The 15,942-nt window shown below is 42.3% G+C and overlaps 1 protein-coding gene across 2 annotated transcripts in view; it reads right to left on the bottom strand.

Moving 5' to 3' along the window:
• Window positions 1-15,942, bottom strand: part of Ent2 (Equilibrative nucleoside transporter 2) — a 65,207-nt gene that overhangs the window by 29,201 nt on the left and 20,064 nt on the right. The window contains exons 1-6 of one of the 2 annotated variants that reach the window (XM_075671579.1): window positions 12,725-12,913; window positions 7,859-8,010; window positions 6,665-6,812; window positions 6,256-6,416; window positions 4,311-4,408; window positions 2,528-2,578 (exon numbers count right to left, since the gene is read on the bottom strand). In XM_075671579.1, the coding sequence (XP_075527694.1) occupies window positions 2,528-2,578; window positions 4,311-4,408; window positions 6,256-6,416; window positions 6,665-6,812; window positions 7,859-7,962 (562 nt within the window). In that variant the 5' untranslated portion in view covers window positions 7,963-8,010; window positions 12,725-12,913. Of the gene's footprint in view, window positions 1-2,527; window positions 2,579-4,310; window positions 4,409-6,255; window positions 6,417-6,664; window positions 6,813-7,858; window positions 8,011-12,724; window positions 12,914-15,942 lie in introns of those variants that run through there. The other variant, XM_075671581.1, reaches the window with a different exon arrangement.

The following is a 15,942-nucleotide window of genomic DNA, read 5'->3' as shown; positions in this document are numbered from 1 at the left end:
CATCTGCCAAGGCTGGTATCAACTGTATCATGATACAATACAAGATACTAGGGCAACAAGTATTTGAGATACAGATACATGATACTACGGCAATTATTGTATCCGATGCAATACTTTCAATTTTTACCTTAAGATACTTCGATACATTTCCAAATTTCTTATTGTAGATCTACATAATGTAGCAGCTAGCAAATACGTATGCACAAAAAAAAAAACAGGTTTGCTTAAAGATTTTTCACTCCGACTAAGTTTGCTTTCAATTAAATGCCTGTTCCTCTATTATTATTTCAATTTCTTGTCTTTTTTTGCTCAAAGTATATTTTCATTGTGAAATAAATTAATGAGGTTGCTTTAGCTGTTTAACATGATCACTCTTTAATGCTGTGCCGTCAGAGGTTCTTGCGCGTCACTTTTGTAATTGATGTGAGTCGCTGATCTGCTTGCCGAACAGCTAGCGGGTAGCCATCTAATAACAAGAACGTCAAAAAGAAGCCTCATCGCAGCACAATGGCGAAAATACCGCTGTGGAGTTTTACCTTGTCTCCAAACGTATTACCCTTTACAAAATACAGGATCACTGGAAGAAAGGCATACAGAAGGAACAATGCTAGTAGCAGAATTTTTTTGCAGCGCATCGTGTACACACAGAGCACATAAAGTTGCAATGACCTCTCAAATTCTACTTATCTGCTGGCGAAAGCATTCGTTAGCAACATATTCAAGCCACACGCATTGGCGTACGCAACACAGTACGGAAGCTACGAGCGTCACGGCACCAATGCAACTAAAATCAAAAAATCAAGAAAATGAAAGATGGGCTGCATGCAGACGTTCACACTTTTGTCGATACTGCGCAAGCGCCACCACTTGCTCTGCTCCACCAATAGGGGCATGCAGCTCTCATCACCTGCCCTCGCTGGAGGGCTCTGGCAGAAAGATAAAAGAATGGCGCTGCCTGTACTTTTATTCTGGTGGCTTAGTGGAAGCAGTATCAAATTGAGAAGTGGTGTTCAGCCAAAGTATATAGCTTTGCGGGTTATTCTTCTAGTTTCGCGGGATCTTTTATCTTAAGATACATGATACATTCTTTAACGTATCAGAAATAGAGATACTGATACATGTCTTGCCAGACATATCATGATACAGATACAAGATAGCCAAAGAGTATCTAAGATGGTATATAAAATGCATGTGCCTTAGATACTGCCCAGCATTGGCATCTGTTAACTAATCCCAACCGATTATTTTATTAGGAGCTGTGTGAATCAGCCAGCGCATACAAAGTTGGGACATTAACAGTAATACAGTTAAGACTATGCTAAATAATGTTACTGATGCTTTCTCTTTTACAGCTGCAAAGCACCTCCCTTTCTCATATCGCCGTCAAGGTATTCACAGAACACACTTGATATGCACAACTCGCCTGACAAGTGTGTTATGGCGTCATAGCGTTGGCACCCCCAAACCAGCACATGAGGATTATATAAAATTATTGCGTACATTAAGTTTATACAGTACATCCATAATAACACATTCAGAGCAACATAAGTGTTATTTGCACAGTAACAAGTCATGATTTCTCAAGTACAAAGGCATTTCAGAAAGGTTTACAGCTGGTCTAAACAGGATTTCATTTAATGCTACGATGACCACAAACAATATACAGTCATGGAGTTTTTAGAAATTCAAGGTATATATATGCCTACCATGCTTTTCTTCTATGTAGAGGCCCTGTTTACTAAGATGAAGAGGCCCTGTTCACTAAGATGCCAACCTCCAGAGCCAACTTTCTCCTAACATGGATTTAAGAAAAACACCCTGGACTTCCTTCAGATTATCAAAGCACCATGCAATTTTTCAATGTGTCAGTATATTTTCTGTAAAATCAATTTTCCTATACTTCTTTTGAAACATTAGAAGAGTGAGGTCCTTCAGGCTGAGCTGAAATTATGTCCCAATACAAGTTATTGGCAAATGGAGTGTAGACCAAATATATATCTACACAGGCAAACCAAGGAAGATATTGATGCTCGCAATAGCCAACACTCTGCAATTAGTAGCCAAGGTCGGAAATAAATTAGAAGCCAAATTAGGCCTGGCATAAAATCTTAACATTTCTTTTAGTTTGAACTAATTTCCATTTTTTCCCCCTAACGATACTCAAAGCCCATGTATTGAGGAAAACCTCCCTGAGGTTGGTAGCATAGCCTCTTGCTTTAGCAGTGATCATAAAAAAAAGTATTTTCATTCACTATTGCCACATGTTATGAGGCCAAGTGCAGGCAAACACAGCTTTGAGCAACAGAGCCCTGCACATTACACATAATATTCAGCAACTCAAGATAGCACATTCATGTGCAACACATGACTGACCCCACGCAACACATTGAAAGAAGTAAGAGAGACAGCCCAAACACGTCAAAAGAAAAATGAGAAGCACTGAGGGAGAACTCTCACAACAAACAGAAAACAATCTACCTTGTTACAGACAAACATATCAAACTGTTGTAACACTGGAGTGACTTACTGTTCAGCACAATCACAAGGGCCATGGTTATGTAGAAGAATGTAATTGGCCCTGGAAGAAGATAATGCATTTAGTTGTACCCACAACATGCGAACATGGAATCTTTAGACCCTGATATTAATGAGTCTGAAAAGCACTATACCTTACTTCAGACTAAAATTCAATCATAAAAAGGCCACCAATGTTCATAACAGCGTTTCCTAGCGTGATGCGAGTGCCAGTAGCAGTGTAGCAGACCTTGGCTGGGATAACGTAACAATTCTATTCCAATTCCTCTGTTATTTATACTTCACTTGCAGTACAAGCAGTGTTCCACACACATTACCACAACGACCTGACAGTCATGAGCGGTGCATATCAAAGGAATAAAATTGGATGAAAGAAAATTAAATTATACCAGTCCTGCTTAAATATAACATTTCTTATAGTCCAAGCTAACAGAATTATTGCAATTAATTATGCTTAGAAAAACTAAAGCCACAATTCACAATGGTGCTAATATACTGCTACCTAGCTAAACAAAGGTAAAGATCCCAGAGAAGCGCAATTGTGAACAAAAGTACATCAACCAATGGTGCCTAATAAGAAAAATCACTTGCAGCCACTAGGTACCCAACCCGAATGAAAAGCAAAGTATGGCCTACATTTCTCGATTGCAGATTAGATGCTTATGCAACAATTAATTATTTTCTTCAAGGAACCTATGCTCTGCAAATTTCTGTTCACAAATGGACATCCACAGTCCTCACTACTGCATGTATAAACATTCAACGCATTCAAAATGATGCAGAAAAAAATAATATGAATATACAAGCTCATAGTAAATAAAATGCGTGCATTGAATCGTATTCCTCATAATAATAATGTTGGTATAGAGATGTGCGCACAGATGCAAGGCTGTTAGAAAGTGCCAACACCAACAATGATGCCATGGTACCAGCTTTCCTAAATGACCACAAGTGGTACATATTCATCATCATCAGCAGCAGCAGCCTGGTTACGCCCACTGCAGTGGCAAAGGCCTCTCCCATACCGCTGTAGGGAGAGGCCTGCACTGTAGGTACTTTAAAAAAAAAAAAGCCTGCACTGTAGGTACTTTCATTCCCTGTAGCTAACAAATGTTGCAAAATGAAAGTGGACCACCCTTCCATATTGTGACTTCACCTGCAATAAAGTTTCCTCATTGCAGTGCTATGCAGCTGAACATTTTAAAGTAGAAGTAGGGGTGTGCATACAGTAATCTTTTAGATTGAATTGAATACTTTTTGAATAATGAACAGCTGTTTCCAGCAATATTATAAAACAATGTACATGTTATATTGTATATATTATAAACAATCGATACTTTTCACAAGTTTCTGTCATTACACTGCACATTATGAGGCCTTGCTTAATAAAAGCACCAAGAGAGCATTAAAAACATATAAGCAGTTTGTTTGCACACTAAGGATTCTTCGGAGAGTGCAAATGATTACGGTTTAAATGGTAGTCTTTCTCCATGAGCGACTTAGCCTGCTCCACTATGTAATTGCCCAGTTTTTATGCCTACTGTGGCTGCAGGGATGACACTCATTGTAAACATTGCACTAATTTTATATTGTTAAGCACATTTGAAGATTTTTAAATATCCAAAACTATTGGGAAAATATTCACATTTATAAATAATGACTATTTAATCTGAAGACCAAATTGAATAGCCCAGCAGTAGTTGACTTGTTATTCGAAAGTTTTGAATAATATTGGCATGCCCATAAGTACAAGTATAAAATAAAAACGCTCTTACATGCAGACGAGTCCACCATGGCCAACACAACAGTTGCAATAAACACTGCAGCTTCAACGAGGATACTAATGACAATTCTTGGCGTGAGGCTACGGTCTCTGGGGTGGAGGGAGAAAAAGAAGGTTCACCAGATCCGTAAGACAGCCCATAGGACCTCTACTGGTGCTGTCACAAGAGCTAAACCCATTTTCAGAACATGCTGCATTTTTAGTATTGTCCCCAAAAAAGGTTTATACAAATATGACCTGATAGCATTAAAAAAAAAACTAGAAGGGTTAATCTGATTGAAATTCATGTGAAGCCCTTAAAATTCAGCATTTCCTTGCACTGCATTGATAAAAAAATTCCGTGATAGCCTTCTTGGTCATGTATGCTGCGATGCAGCTCATTTTTGTTTACGAGTAACGTCTAAAGAATTTATGCCATGCTTTAGTAGCACTATTGCAGCTTCCAATAGTAGGTACCTAGTCATAGATGCAAGAAGTGAGTGTTGACCTTTTTGGTTGCACATTGATGTGGTGCCAGAACACTGCCTTGACATCATGCACCATATAGTTTAACCAAGATGAGAATCTTTGAACATATGGGTTACTGACATTCCTAGAAGCTCGATCAGTTGGTTGTCACTCTCATATCCAAAGATTTGGAGTCACTTTCCCCAAGCTAAGACAGCACAGGGGAGCAGAAAAGATGCAGGCAAGATTGATGCTCAGTGTGACCAGAAAAATCTTGAAATTAAAGCAAATTGTAGTCTCAAAAGCCAAAACACATGGCACAGCTTTTGCAAAATTAGCCCAAAACACGAAAATTTTCATCTACACAATTTCAAAATGTTGCTGTGCAGAATTTAAAATGCACACTGCACATTTAAAGACTCAGTACTAGATATATTTTCGAAAATGGCTAAATATATTTGGAAATGTACAAGCAACATCAGAAAGTGGTCAGCAGCATAGGTTAAAAATTAAAAATTAATTAAATTCTGCGGTTTTACGTCCCAAAACCACACTTTGATTATGTGGCACGCCATAGTGGGGGACTCTGGAAATTTTGACCACCTGGGGTTCTTTAATTAACATGCACCTAAATCTAAGTACATGGACGGGTCAGCACAGGTTAGGATGCCATCTTCCATAGAGTAAGGATGGTGATAACATCTGGGCTTGTCTAGATAAGAGTTTTGAACATACATGCGTAGATTTCCATGTGATTAGAAAGCCACATGAACAGAAAAGGCTCATGAAAGTGGAAATTAGTATCATGTTGCCATATTCATATACAAAAAATTTGCAAAACAAAAACAAGCCTACAAAACTATGAAAAATGATTGCTAAGTTCTACAAACAATATGGAACGAACCTCAAGCCCAAGCCTGCTTATAAAATATAGAAATGGTCACTTGCAGCACCAGGTATTCTAAAACATGATTTATGTAGCGTTTGTCCGTGGTACTACCGGCATGCAACACCACAGAAAGTGCCATTTATTAAGCTCCACTCATTTTCTTTCAGGCACTGCCATTGACAATTTCTCTTTCCAAACCATAAAACATGTAGTAATAGTACTAAATGATAGGTCATAATCTGCGAATGTAACATACACAAGATGTTGATCACTCTGCGAAAACAGGGTGTGTTTATAACTGCGTTACAGCTCACACAAAGCTGTACGAACAATGTCAACAAAATCTTCCTATAAGAATACCTTCTGTTGTACAACATTAACGAAAATTATTGTATTATCTATTGCACTCGTAGAATATGGTCATGCTAAACAAATATTGAGGAAGCTCACACACTGCTTCACAAGAAAAGTACTTAAATGGTATGCCTATATTTGAGTAATTGATTAAGGTAGGCTGGAAATTGGAAGAACAAGTGCAAACCAAGAAGTCAATTATAGTACATTTTGCTTCAAGTTGCCTGTGTATTACATATGTGCTTACCCAAATTGAAGAAAAAGGTTGAGGAAATTGCACAGCAAATTTGGCACCTGAGAGGCCAACGTTATGTAATTCATGAAGTCATTCCTGTACAGTGTGAGCTCATTCGCAGCAGCCGAGTCATTTGCAAGCACACCTGGTGCCAACTTGTAACTCTGAAAATACTGGGGGAAAAAATGGAGAGAAGGGGGAATTAGAAACAGCAGCGATAGTTTCTTCACTGTCAAGGAACACTTGATGACTGGCTATCAGAGAAAATGTAGAAAATCTAAGGTTACAAGCCATCTTGAACATAGATCTTAAATCCAATAAAGTCAGATTCCCAAGCTCACAGGATCCTCCCAGTAATGAGGTAACAGGCATAAAGGTGCTGCATTTACAGCACGATTCAATGGCAAGCTTGGTTACTTACAGCCTTGGCATTGATGAACATGTTCCATGGCATGAGCGTGCCTATGCCATGCACAAGCAGGATCAAGTAGAGCAGGTTGTAGGCATCCTTGGGACTTGTCTTGACTGCTGGTAACCCATTGAGCTCCTCACCCCTTTCACATATGTGCCTGTATAAAGGTAAGTCATATGAGATCAGCTCCTTTTCATTGCAGAGGTAACAGTAAATGCCCTGTACCCTTTGTATCTGCAGTGCAAAAATGCTTGCCATACATCTTGCTGTCTAGATCAATCTGGGACTTCCAGACAAGATGCACAGGCAGTGTATGCAGATGTGCAAACATGCAGTTGTCAAAGGACATGCTCAGCTATTGTATGACATTCAATCTCTATGAGGCATGATGTCTTTAGTTTGTCTTCAGCTTTGGAATCAAAAGATGAGGCAAGGTCTATTGACCTCAAGCAAAATTCTTAAGTTGGCTTCTCTACAATGCTGCTGATGCTACAATGCAACATCTGTCGCCTCTTTTTGTAATATGACAGTTATGGCAACCTCAGAATGGTGCCATGTCTCCAGAATGCACACGACCTGTAGAGCATGAGACAAGAAAGCCGTGGAGCATCATTTGAACAGATGATATATTTCAATGCCTTGAATAGCCTCTCGAGTGTTTATGGTGTTCAATTGCACATAGTATTGTTGTTCTGATCTGCAAATGTCAACAGTTATTTCGATATTCATTCATGCGTAGCCCCATTTCTGATGCCGAAAATGTAATGCCAAAGAACAAACGCTGCTTTTGTGACGCATTTTAACTCATAAACAAGATTTTCCATTGCACTGGTGGCTAATATAGTGATGACCACAGTATTCCAGCACCATGGCCCTCAACATCTTGTTGCATCACATGAAGTAGACAACACTAATCATCTCATAGGCTATATAAAACCATCATCTTTGCAGGGTGTTATGAAGTTGCCAATGATGAATACAGAATGCCTGTGTGCCACTTCCTGACATGTACTACCTTAAGCCACCAAACCACTGCTTTGATGCCCCTACATGTTTTCCATTGTCTATATAACCTATGTGGCATGAGCTTACATTGTGCAAAATACATAGCATCCAGCACAATCAATTATTTAATTGTTCAATCAGATCGCTCATCACACACACGGAACTATTCAAGCAACTTTAAAAAAAAAAAAGCCTTACGTATGAGAAGCCCGCTGAACTGCCGGTCCCTGGCTCTGAGGTAAAATAAGGACTTGATTCTCCTCTAATGGACGAAGCGGAAATTCATTTCCTCTTTCACCCATGGTAGAAGGGTAGCCTCTGGCCCAAGTAATTTAATTTTGTGGGTATGCCTGCAAATAAAAGGGGAAAAAAGTGAGGTAACCTGGTCATTAGTTTGCATGGGTGCGTCAGTAAAACAAGAAAGAATGAAACAGGAATTTGTGTGTGATGTCCAATCACTCGTAATGATATCAAATTACAAGCGACTAAAGAACACACAGAAAATTAAACACTAATGCATATCTGCTGCAGTGGCAACAAGGTGTAGCCAAGCCTGATCTTACAGGCTCACTTGTATCCCGCCCAACAGCCAGATTTTAATAAGACAATAGGGCTGCAATATTATACTAAGATGTTAGCATTATTCAAGAGAATTCCTGTGGGTTCAAAGAACCCTAATACATTTTGTAGTCTCACCTTACAGGTACCTAAGGTGGTAAAGTTCATTAATTGAGCATAAACAGTGCTCAGAAAATATTATATTTACCACAGTATGGCTACAGTTCATGAACACTGAACTGTGGTCCTCAATACTGACCATATGAATTTGATGCAATAAGTGTAGTGACAATCACAGTCCAGCCTTTCAAATGTGCAGCACTTGAAATAAAAGCCCAATTACATGCCAAGATTCTAAAATACAGTTTTTTTTCAAGCTGCCCCTCATTCATGTATATCAAGTATTGTCACTGAATGAAAAAAAGAAAAGCCAACCACTGACAAGTACCACAGGGACCAAAATTCAAGTTATGTAATCAGGAAACACGATTAGGTAAACAGCTTTCCAGTTGACTAAAAAAAAGCATGTTAAAAAGTGGTGCCCGGTTACATGCAACTATAAGCAAGGCAATGTCTAGCAGCCATAGTTTGATCATTCTGCACTGTACCCTAATCACAGCAAACAACACATCATCCTAATTTATTTTGACCTGGCTGTGCCACTTGCTAACATATCACACAATGTGCATATTGAAATACTATTTACCTTATTTAACAATATTATAGATAGGAAAGAATTCAAGTTGCTTGGTACAAGTTAGCTAGAATAAAACAAAATGAACACGGAATTAAACCAGAACTTAGAATATAAATGTTTGACCTTTAAGTTTGTGAAATCACCTCCATATCTGGTAGCCTCAGGAAATACTATAACGGAATTTTTTAAAAATATCATACCACTGCTCAAAAAATGCATACTTTATACGATGAACAAGAAGGCAAATCTTGAAAAATGGTTACCTTTTGTTCAGAAAAAAAAAGATTATCAGGATGTGAACCGCAGCAGCGTTGCAAAATTCTTGTGTGACAAGCATTAACTACAGACAATTCCCGCAGTTTTCACATCATGCAGACCACACATCCAGTTGCACTTTCTATCTGCCTTTTTACTGCAACAAAAGCCAAGATCCACATTGAGACCACAAAACTCGAGCAAGAAGCAACGTGCAGAGTCCACACAAGAGTTGCCCGATACGTGATCCCAAGTATCAGGTTCACTGATAAGAACTGCTCTTGAAAATTGCACATGTGGCGGTGCCGCAGTGCTTACGAACATTGCAGACCCCTATTCCAACCTATTCCAATGGTCGACTCCTGACACCGAGATACAGCTACATGAATCAATTTTTAAGCTCAACCACAAAGAAACATCAGCTAAAAAATGAGAACCAGGCCATAGGAAAAAGATATGCTGCTTTCAGGAACCAAAATGCAGACAATCAATGACAGGATCAAACTACAGAAGGGGAATGCTATCAAAGCAATGTTTACTAATTAGTTAAAAACGCCATGCACAACTGGGAAAGAAAGAAAAAAGAATCATAAAGGTGACTAGCTGTACATGGTGGTAGAGAACAGATCTGTCCTCAGATGCAAAATGAAAGGGCAATGTCCTACCCCATCCCATGTGCTTACAGGAAGCTTCATTCCACCAAAAGGAAACAAAACAGAGTCATTGAACACCAAATATCATTAATCCGGCACACTTTTATCCAATTCCTAATTTCCAGCTGAAGCTTGCCAAGACATTTAGTAAAAAGTTAAACCGTATAGCTCACTTTCTTCAACCAAAATGTGTGCCTTACTCAGAGGCCCTTCCATCTAAACTAAATCAGACCAAACTACTCTGCACAAGAGGCTGGCAGTGAAAGGCAGCTGTAGCTGGTTTCATCTCGTTAAAACATGAACTAAGAGGTAATAGGAACTACAAATGCTAAGTGTTGGCATACATAGTGATCCGGCAGGTGACCATGCTAACATGGTGGGGCTCATCATTTGATGAACCAAATAAATTAAGCTACCCCACTTTCTTCTGAAACTGCACAGTAGTTTTTATCTTTGCACAGTGTAGGAGCAAGTTCTCTTAACATCAAAAACATTCTTGCTCTTACCAAAACAACCAAGTAGACAACCTTCTTTAAAATAAAACCATAGTGTGTTTAATAAGCTGCAGAAAATGCAGGTGCATTGAGAGTGAATGCCACAAAATCAACAGTACAAAAGTGGCCATTGGTGTACCCGGGGGAAGGGGTTCTTTCCACCTTTTCCCACGGTACAGGAAGTTTCAGAAGGTGGGCTCTGACAGAGCAACATGCATGAAAGGGAATGTTTGAATGTGAAAGCAAGGCGAAGGCTAGTAGTGGTCCGAAAAGGGGGGGAACTATGGATGCCGTAATTTTCACAAAGGCTTCTAAACAGGAAGCAGCTCTGCTTCGGACTGCCTGCCTCATCAATTTCCGAGCGTGATCAAATAACAATGTGCATCGCATGCCGACTACAATACCATGATCGCAAGTTACTTCCAAACATCTCTTCAAACAAGTCAGACAGCAGGTCACCGAAAGTGAGTGAAGCTTGCGTCATACGATAGTACTGAAGTTCTAGTGCAAGGATTCATTCCTATATATTTAAATCTAGAATAATATAGCGTGCACACAACACCGAAAGCACGGTTGAGTTATAGTTGACTTGCAAATAAGTCTGGCCTGTAAACAAGAAGACACATGATAGTGCGCTGCCTTGCTCTTGTTTGGCCTCGTTCTTAGCACTGTTAATCTTTACAAGTCGTGTACCAGCTAGGTCATCGACATACATTACATAAATGCACCGATTCGCAAATAATATTTTAGCATTTCTTTAAATATCGTTTTTAAAGATAGCATAAGGATGATCGTATACTTTGACACGAAGTGGCTGCACGCCTTGGCTATGAAAAACTTTTGTCAGAAGCTAAGCAAAGTGTTCTTTTGGCAACATCAAAATGTGCATCCTTGTTAAAGAATTCTCGTCTGGGGAATGCTGGGAGTTTGTCGGCGTGGTGTACTACCTCTCCACACAAACACACATGCACGCACGGTGGGTGTCCCAACTATGATATGCCAAGATTTAAAAATATGCAAATGCCACATAGCTGGACAGAACCAAAATAATGTTGCTTGCTGTTTCTTGGAGATACTCAGATCATTTTTTGCATTCTGCCTAATTACATTATTCGTCTTAATTAATCAACTTCTCAAATATTATAATTAGATTAAATGTGCCGAGAAAATTATAAGACAACATGAAGACAAAAAATTGCTGTTGCTCAATGTGTGCTACGTAGAAGTACTTTTCCGTGTGTGAAAGTGCGGCGAAGACCCCCCCCCCCTCTCCCCCTCCACCTCCGAAATAAATTTTTGGCTACGCCACTGAAAGTGACAGGCATACTTTAGTCAGTAAAAAAAAAAAAAAAAAAAAAGAAAGAAACATCTTTCACGATCCTCACTCCAAGTGAACAAAAGAGGGCGAACCCAGGCTCATATGTCAAATCTTGATTGCCTATCTTCACGATATTACATTGGCCCCATTCAAGGGGCTTCTCGACACAGTTGCCCAATAAAGGCGCCAGACTAGTCCTTTGTGCAGCTTTAATGGCTTCAATACTACAGAGAATTCTTAAGCGGTCGGCTCCTTGCTCGTACATCGCGACTTTCTATTTCATCTTTGGGTTTACTAGCAACTAAACCTTCTCAATGATAACCTTTTCAAGTCGGTCAGTCATGCAGTAAGCTGTTTATGCTGGTATTAAGGTCGCTGTAACAATGACATAGAACAGTATAGAAACCTAACAGCGGCAGTCTCTAATGAAATTACAGGCGGTCGATCAGCCAATCTGAAAGTCATATCAACAACACCAAGGCTGACTTAGGCGTACTTTCATTTGATGATGAACACAGCTGATGAGCAGCATGTACACTACGTACGTGTTCGCACAGCCCATTTTCGCAAAGTTCAACGGCCACAGATATATCCCTTCTTTTGTGACAACTGACGCCGGCAGTCGCGGCGCCAACAATATACAAAAAGGTATCTTCCACGCTACTATTCTTAGGCGCTAAAACGCGGGAGATACCGTCGTCTTCGTGAGCGGTGCACGAAACGCATCATTCATACAAGAGCGAGGAGGATTTGCACGAGAACTATGAGGGTAACGAAAAATATATGTGCAGACTAGCACTTGGTCAGGAATGGTCAACCGAGTATCAGAGCGTCATGCAAACGCTCTGTGAAGCCCAGCCTTCGCGCTATTATATAGCTATACAGACGCAATTTGTGACACATGGCAAAAAGTGAATGCGTGCAGATTAATACAAAGGGCAAGACACGTGCGGTGTCAGCACGCCACGATGTCCGCGATTTGAACACGTGAGACGCCTAGAAGCGGACCCCGGGTGCACGCACAGCGGTGGGCTTCACTGCCGAAGTGTCGCTTTTTGCCGACAAAGACGGGCCAATTACGGCACCTACCTGATAACACCGCGTGTCGAGGAGGCTGTTACAGTTGTGATAACGGCATCGTCTCCGGCGGTCACCGAGGCACCGCGGTTATTGAACTTCGTGGTGCCCGATGCGTACCGCACCACAGGCCTCAGCTCGGCGTGCCCTAAAGCCAGCAGCGCTAGCCACGCTTACTTGCCAAGAAGCGCGGGGGAAGCCACTACTAAACAACACCGCCACCGATGCCACTAAACGTCACCGAAGCCTGTAGTAGCGGGTTGCCAGCTTCAATAGCAGAAAGCGCAGAGTCTGGAAGCTGTCCAAACAGCGCCAAATTCGAATACGGTAGAAATGCAGGTAAGCTGAAATGACCGAATGCCTTGAAAACGTTAACTCTCCTGCTGCAATAGTCAACATTGCCGCGCATAGTGAGTGCGCATAGATATTTCCACCCCTTAGCTACCTATTACACTGGTATGTGCGCGTCGAGTGAGCCATTCCTCGCACAAATACGCAAGCAGACACGTCTACACTCTCGAGTCCCTCGAAGTGAAGGAATGGCCAGTTCCTACAAAAAACATTATGAGCAAGAAAGGTTTGAGGTCGTGAGAGCAGTGCTCGAATGCCATCAGGCCGAAGGTTATGCGCAACCCTCATATCAAAGACGGTTCGGAGCGCTAGAGCCAGGCTTTCGGCGTAGGTAACGCTTGGTGTCAGGTAATGGCGCAACCTGCGAATTAAGTGCCTGCCTTCTGCCTCTATTTATTTGCTTACTTATTTATCACTTTAAAAATTTATTACTTTCATAAGAGAGAAAGAGAAGCGGGTACCTGCCTTCACACTCGCAAATACACTTACGAGGCCCCTGCCTGGGGTGCTAACAAATTTGCACTTCCGGACTTACCAGGCAAGGAGCGTGCCTCCTGGTTTTCATCAGTGCAGGAACAACTAACTACACTTAATCCGGAATTCAAGGAAGCGTTGGAGATCGGGCTATACAACGCACTGGCTTTATTTATAATGTATCAAAGGAATAACTCACAAGAATAGAAATAAAAATAAATTACCGCGGTGAACAACTCGGGCTTCCTGTGAGACTTCACAATATTTCACCATATATACTTACAGTTCGTGCGTGCATACAATATATAAGTAGTGTCAAAAATTTTCTATTTCGGCGTTTACAGATCATATGGATATTGTCTGTAAGCAACTTTATGCTTTGATTTTTTGTTACAAAGCGCGCCAAGTCGTTTCAGCGCGAGCGCAGAGGCCCGATGGTTGCGGACTGCACAGCTGAGCATGAGTAATTTCAGCAACACTCAGAACAGCGAAGTTTTTTTTTCTCTCTCTCCCTATCTCCCTCCCCCCCCCCCTGTTTGGACGTTTGCAAGACCCATTCTGTCAAGATGGAAACATTCTGCTATCATCATCATTATCAGCCTATTTTATGTCCATTGCAACACGAAGGCCTTTCCCTGCGATCTCCAATTACCGTTGTCCTGCGCACACCGATTCCAACTAGCGCCCACGAATTTCCTAATTTCATCGCCTCACCTAGTCTTCTGCCATCCTCGACTTCGCTTCCCTTGTCTTGGTACCCATTCTGTCACCCTAATGGTCCAACGGTTGTCTAACCTGCGTATTACATGACCTGCCCGGCTCCATTTTTTTTCTCTTAATGTCAATTAGAATATCGGCTGTACCCGTCTGCTCTCCGATCTAAACCGTTCTCTTTCTGTCTCTTAACGTTATGGTATTACGACTTTGAGGTGGTCCCGTAGCGCTCGTCACCCGTTTCGTGACAGAGCGTTGCCAGCTCGTGTTGCGACTCTGAGGTGGTCCCGTAGCGCTCGTCACCCGTTTCGTGACAGAGCGTTGGTAGCGAAGACTCCGAGTCAGGCGTCGGTGAGAATAACAAAAGGGACTTTATACGCTATATACAGGTCATTATACAGGACAAGATCGGATCGGCACTGGGGCCGAGAGCTAACAGCAAAGGCGACTGTTCCCGCTCGGCGACGTCCGGTGAGACTCCAACGCGTGACACATCTCACTCCACTCGAGAGCGGCACTCGGCTCCCGGTGGGTCGGTGGATCCGGTTCTCCAGGCGGCGGCGTCGGGGCTTATAAAGCCCCGAGAAACGATTGTTACTCAAACGGCCCAATACAAAGCCAGCACTAGACGGTCGTCAGAGAGGTCCAACCAGCGACCGCGCTGGCCACCCGCTTCAAGTTTGCCGCACGCGGTGACCTCCAGGGGAAAGGAAATACGTTGTCGGGCTGTCTAGCACTTTGTTGCACGTTTGGACATGTCGCTCGCCGATGGTCCTCCACAGGACCCCGCTGCCTGGCGGCGCAGCATCTTGACTTGTCAAGGGAACGTTAGGGCGCTGTGCCTTTCGGCGCAGCCCCGGGTTTGTCCAAAGGGCGTTCGCAGCATAAATTCTGCATCTTGTAGATTCGGATTCCGGGCTGGTGGTACGGGCACAACAATGTCCAGCATTCTTCATTCCATCACTCTTTGCGCGGTCCTTGTTCTCAAGTTTCTTTGTCAATCTCCAAGCCTGTGCCCTGTTTGGATCGGACCGCTGGTACGATCTGTTGGGAACTCGGCGCTGACGCCCGTGGTTGTACCTGGGTCGCAAGCCCCAAGGGTAGCGTTGGCCTGGCGGCCTGGGGTACAACTGGAAGCATCCGAAGGTCCCGGCAAAGCATGAGTCGACTGGTAACAACAAAACAACTTGTTTATTTTAACATCGCAAAGAGTTGGCGGTCAGGTTGACCGAAGTAGAGAGACGGGAGAGCACTTCACTCAACAGAAGAAATCGGAGCCCTCCTTTTTGCGTCCGGGGGCAGCTGTTTTTATACTCTCGCAGTTGAGGGCAAGAAGGAACCCCTCAAAAGACGAGCACGTGAATGTACAATGGGCTAATGGTGACGCACACTGTCGTAGCGATGCCGTAGCACCATGACGAGCACGATCTCGTAGCACCCTGTCGAGCACGATCTCGTAGCACCCTGTTGTAGCGCTGCCGGTCGGGCACAATGACTGTAATGAGAGGATGGTCCCTGCTTTGGCATCGCCTGTTTCGGGCACAATGACTGGAATGAGAGGATGGTCCCTGCTTTGGCATCGCCTGTTTCGGGCACAATGACTGGAATGAGAGGATGGTCCCTGCTTTGGCATCGCCTGTTTCGGGCACAATGACTGGAATGCGAGGATGATCCCTATGCGGTCGCATCGC

This window comes from Dermacentor variabilis, chromosome 10 (assembly GCF_050947875.1).
Source record: "Dermacentor variabilis isolate Ectoservices chromosome 10, ASM5094787v1, whole genome shotgun sequence".
NCBI lineage: Eukaryota > Metazoa > Arthropoda > Arachnida > Ixodida > Ixodidae > Dermacentor > Dermacentor variabilis.
Note: the sequence above shows the minus strand (reverse complement) of the source record. Positions and strands in the feature narration are given on the sequence as shown.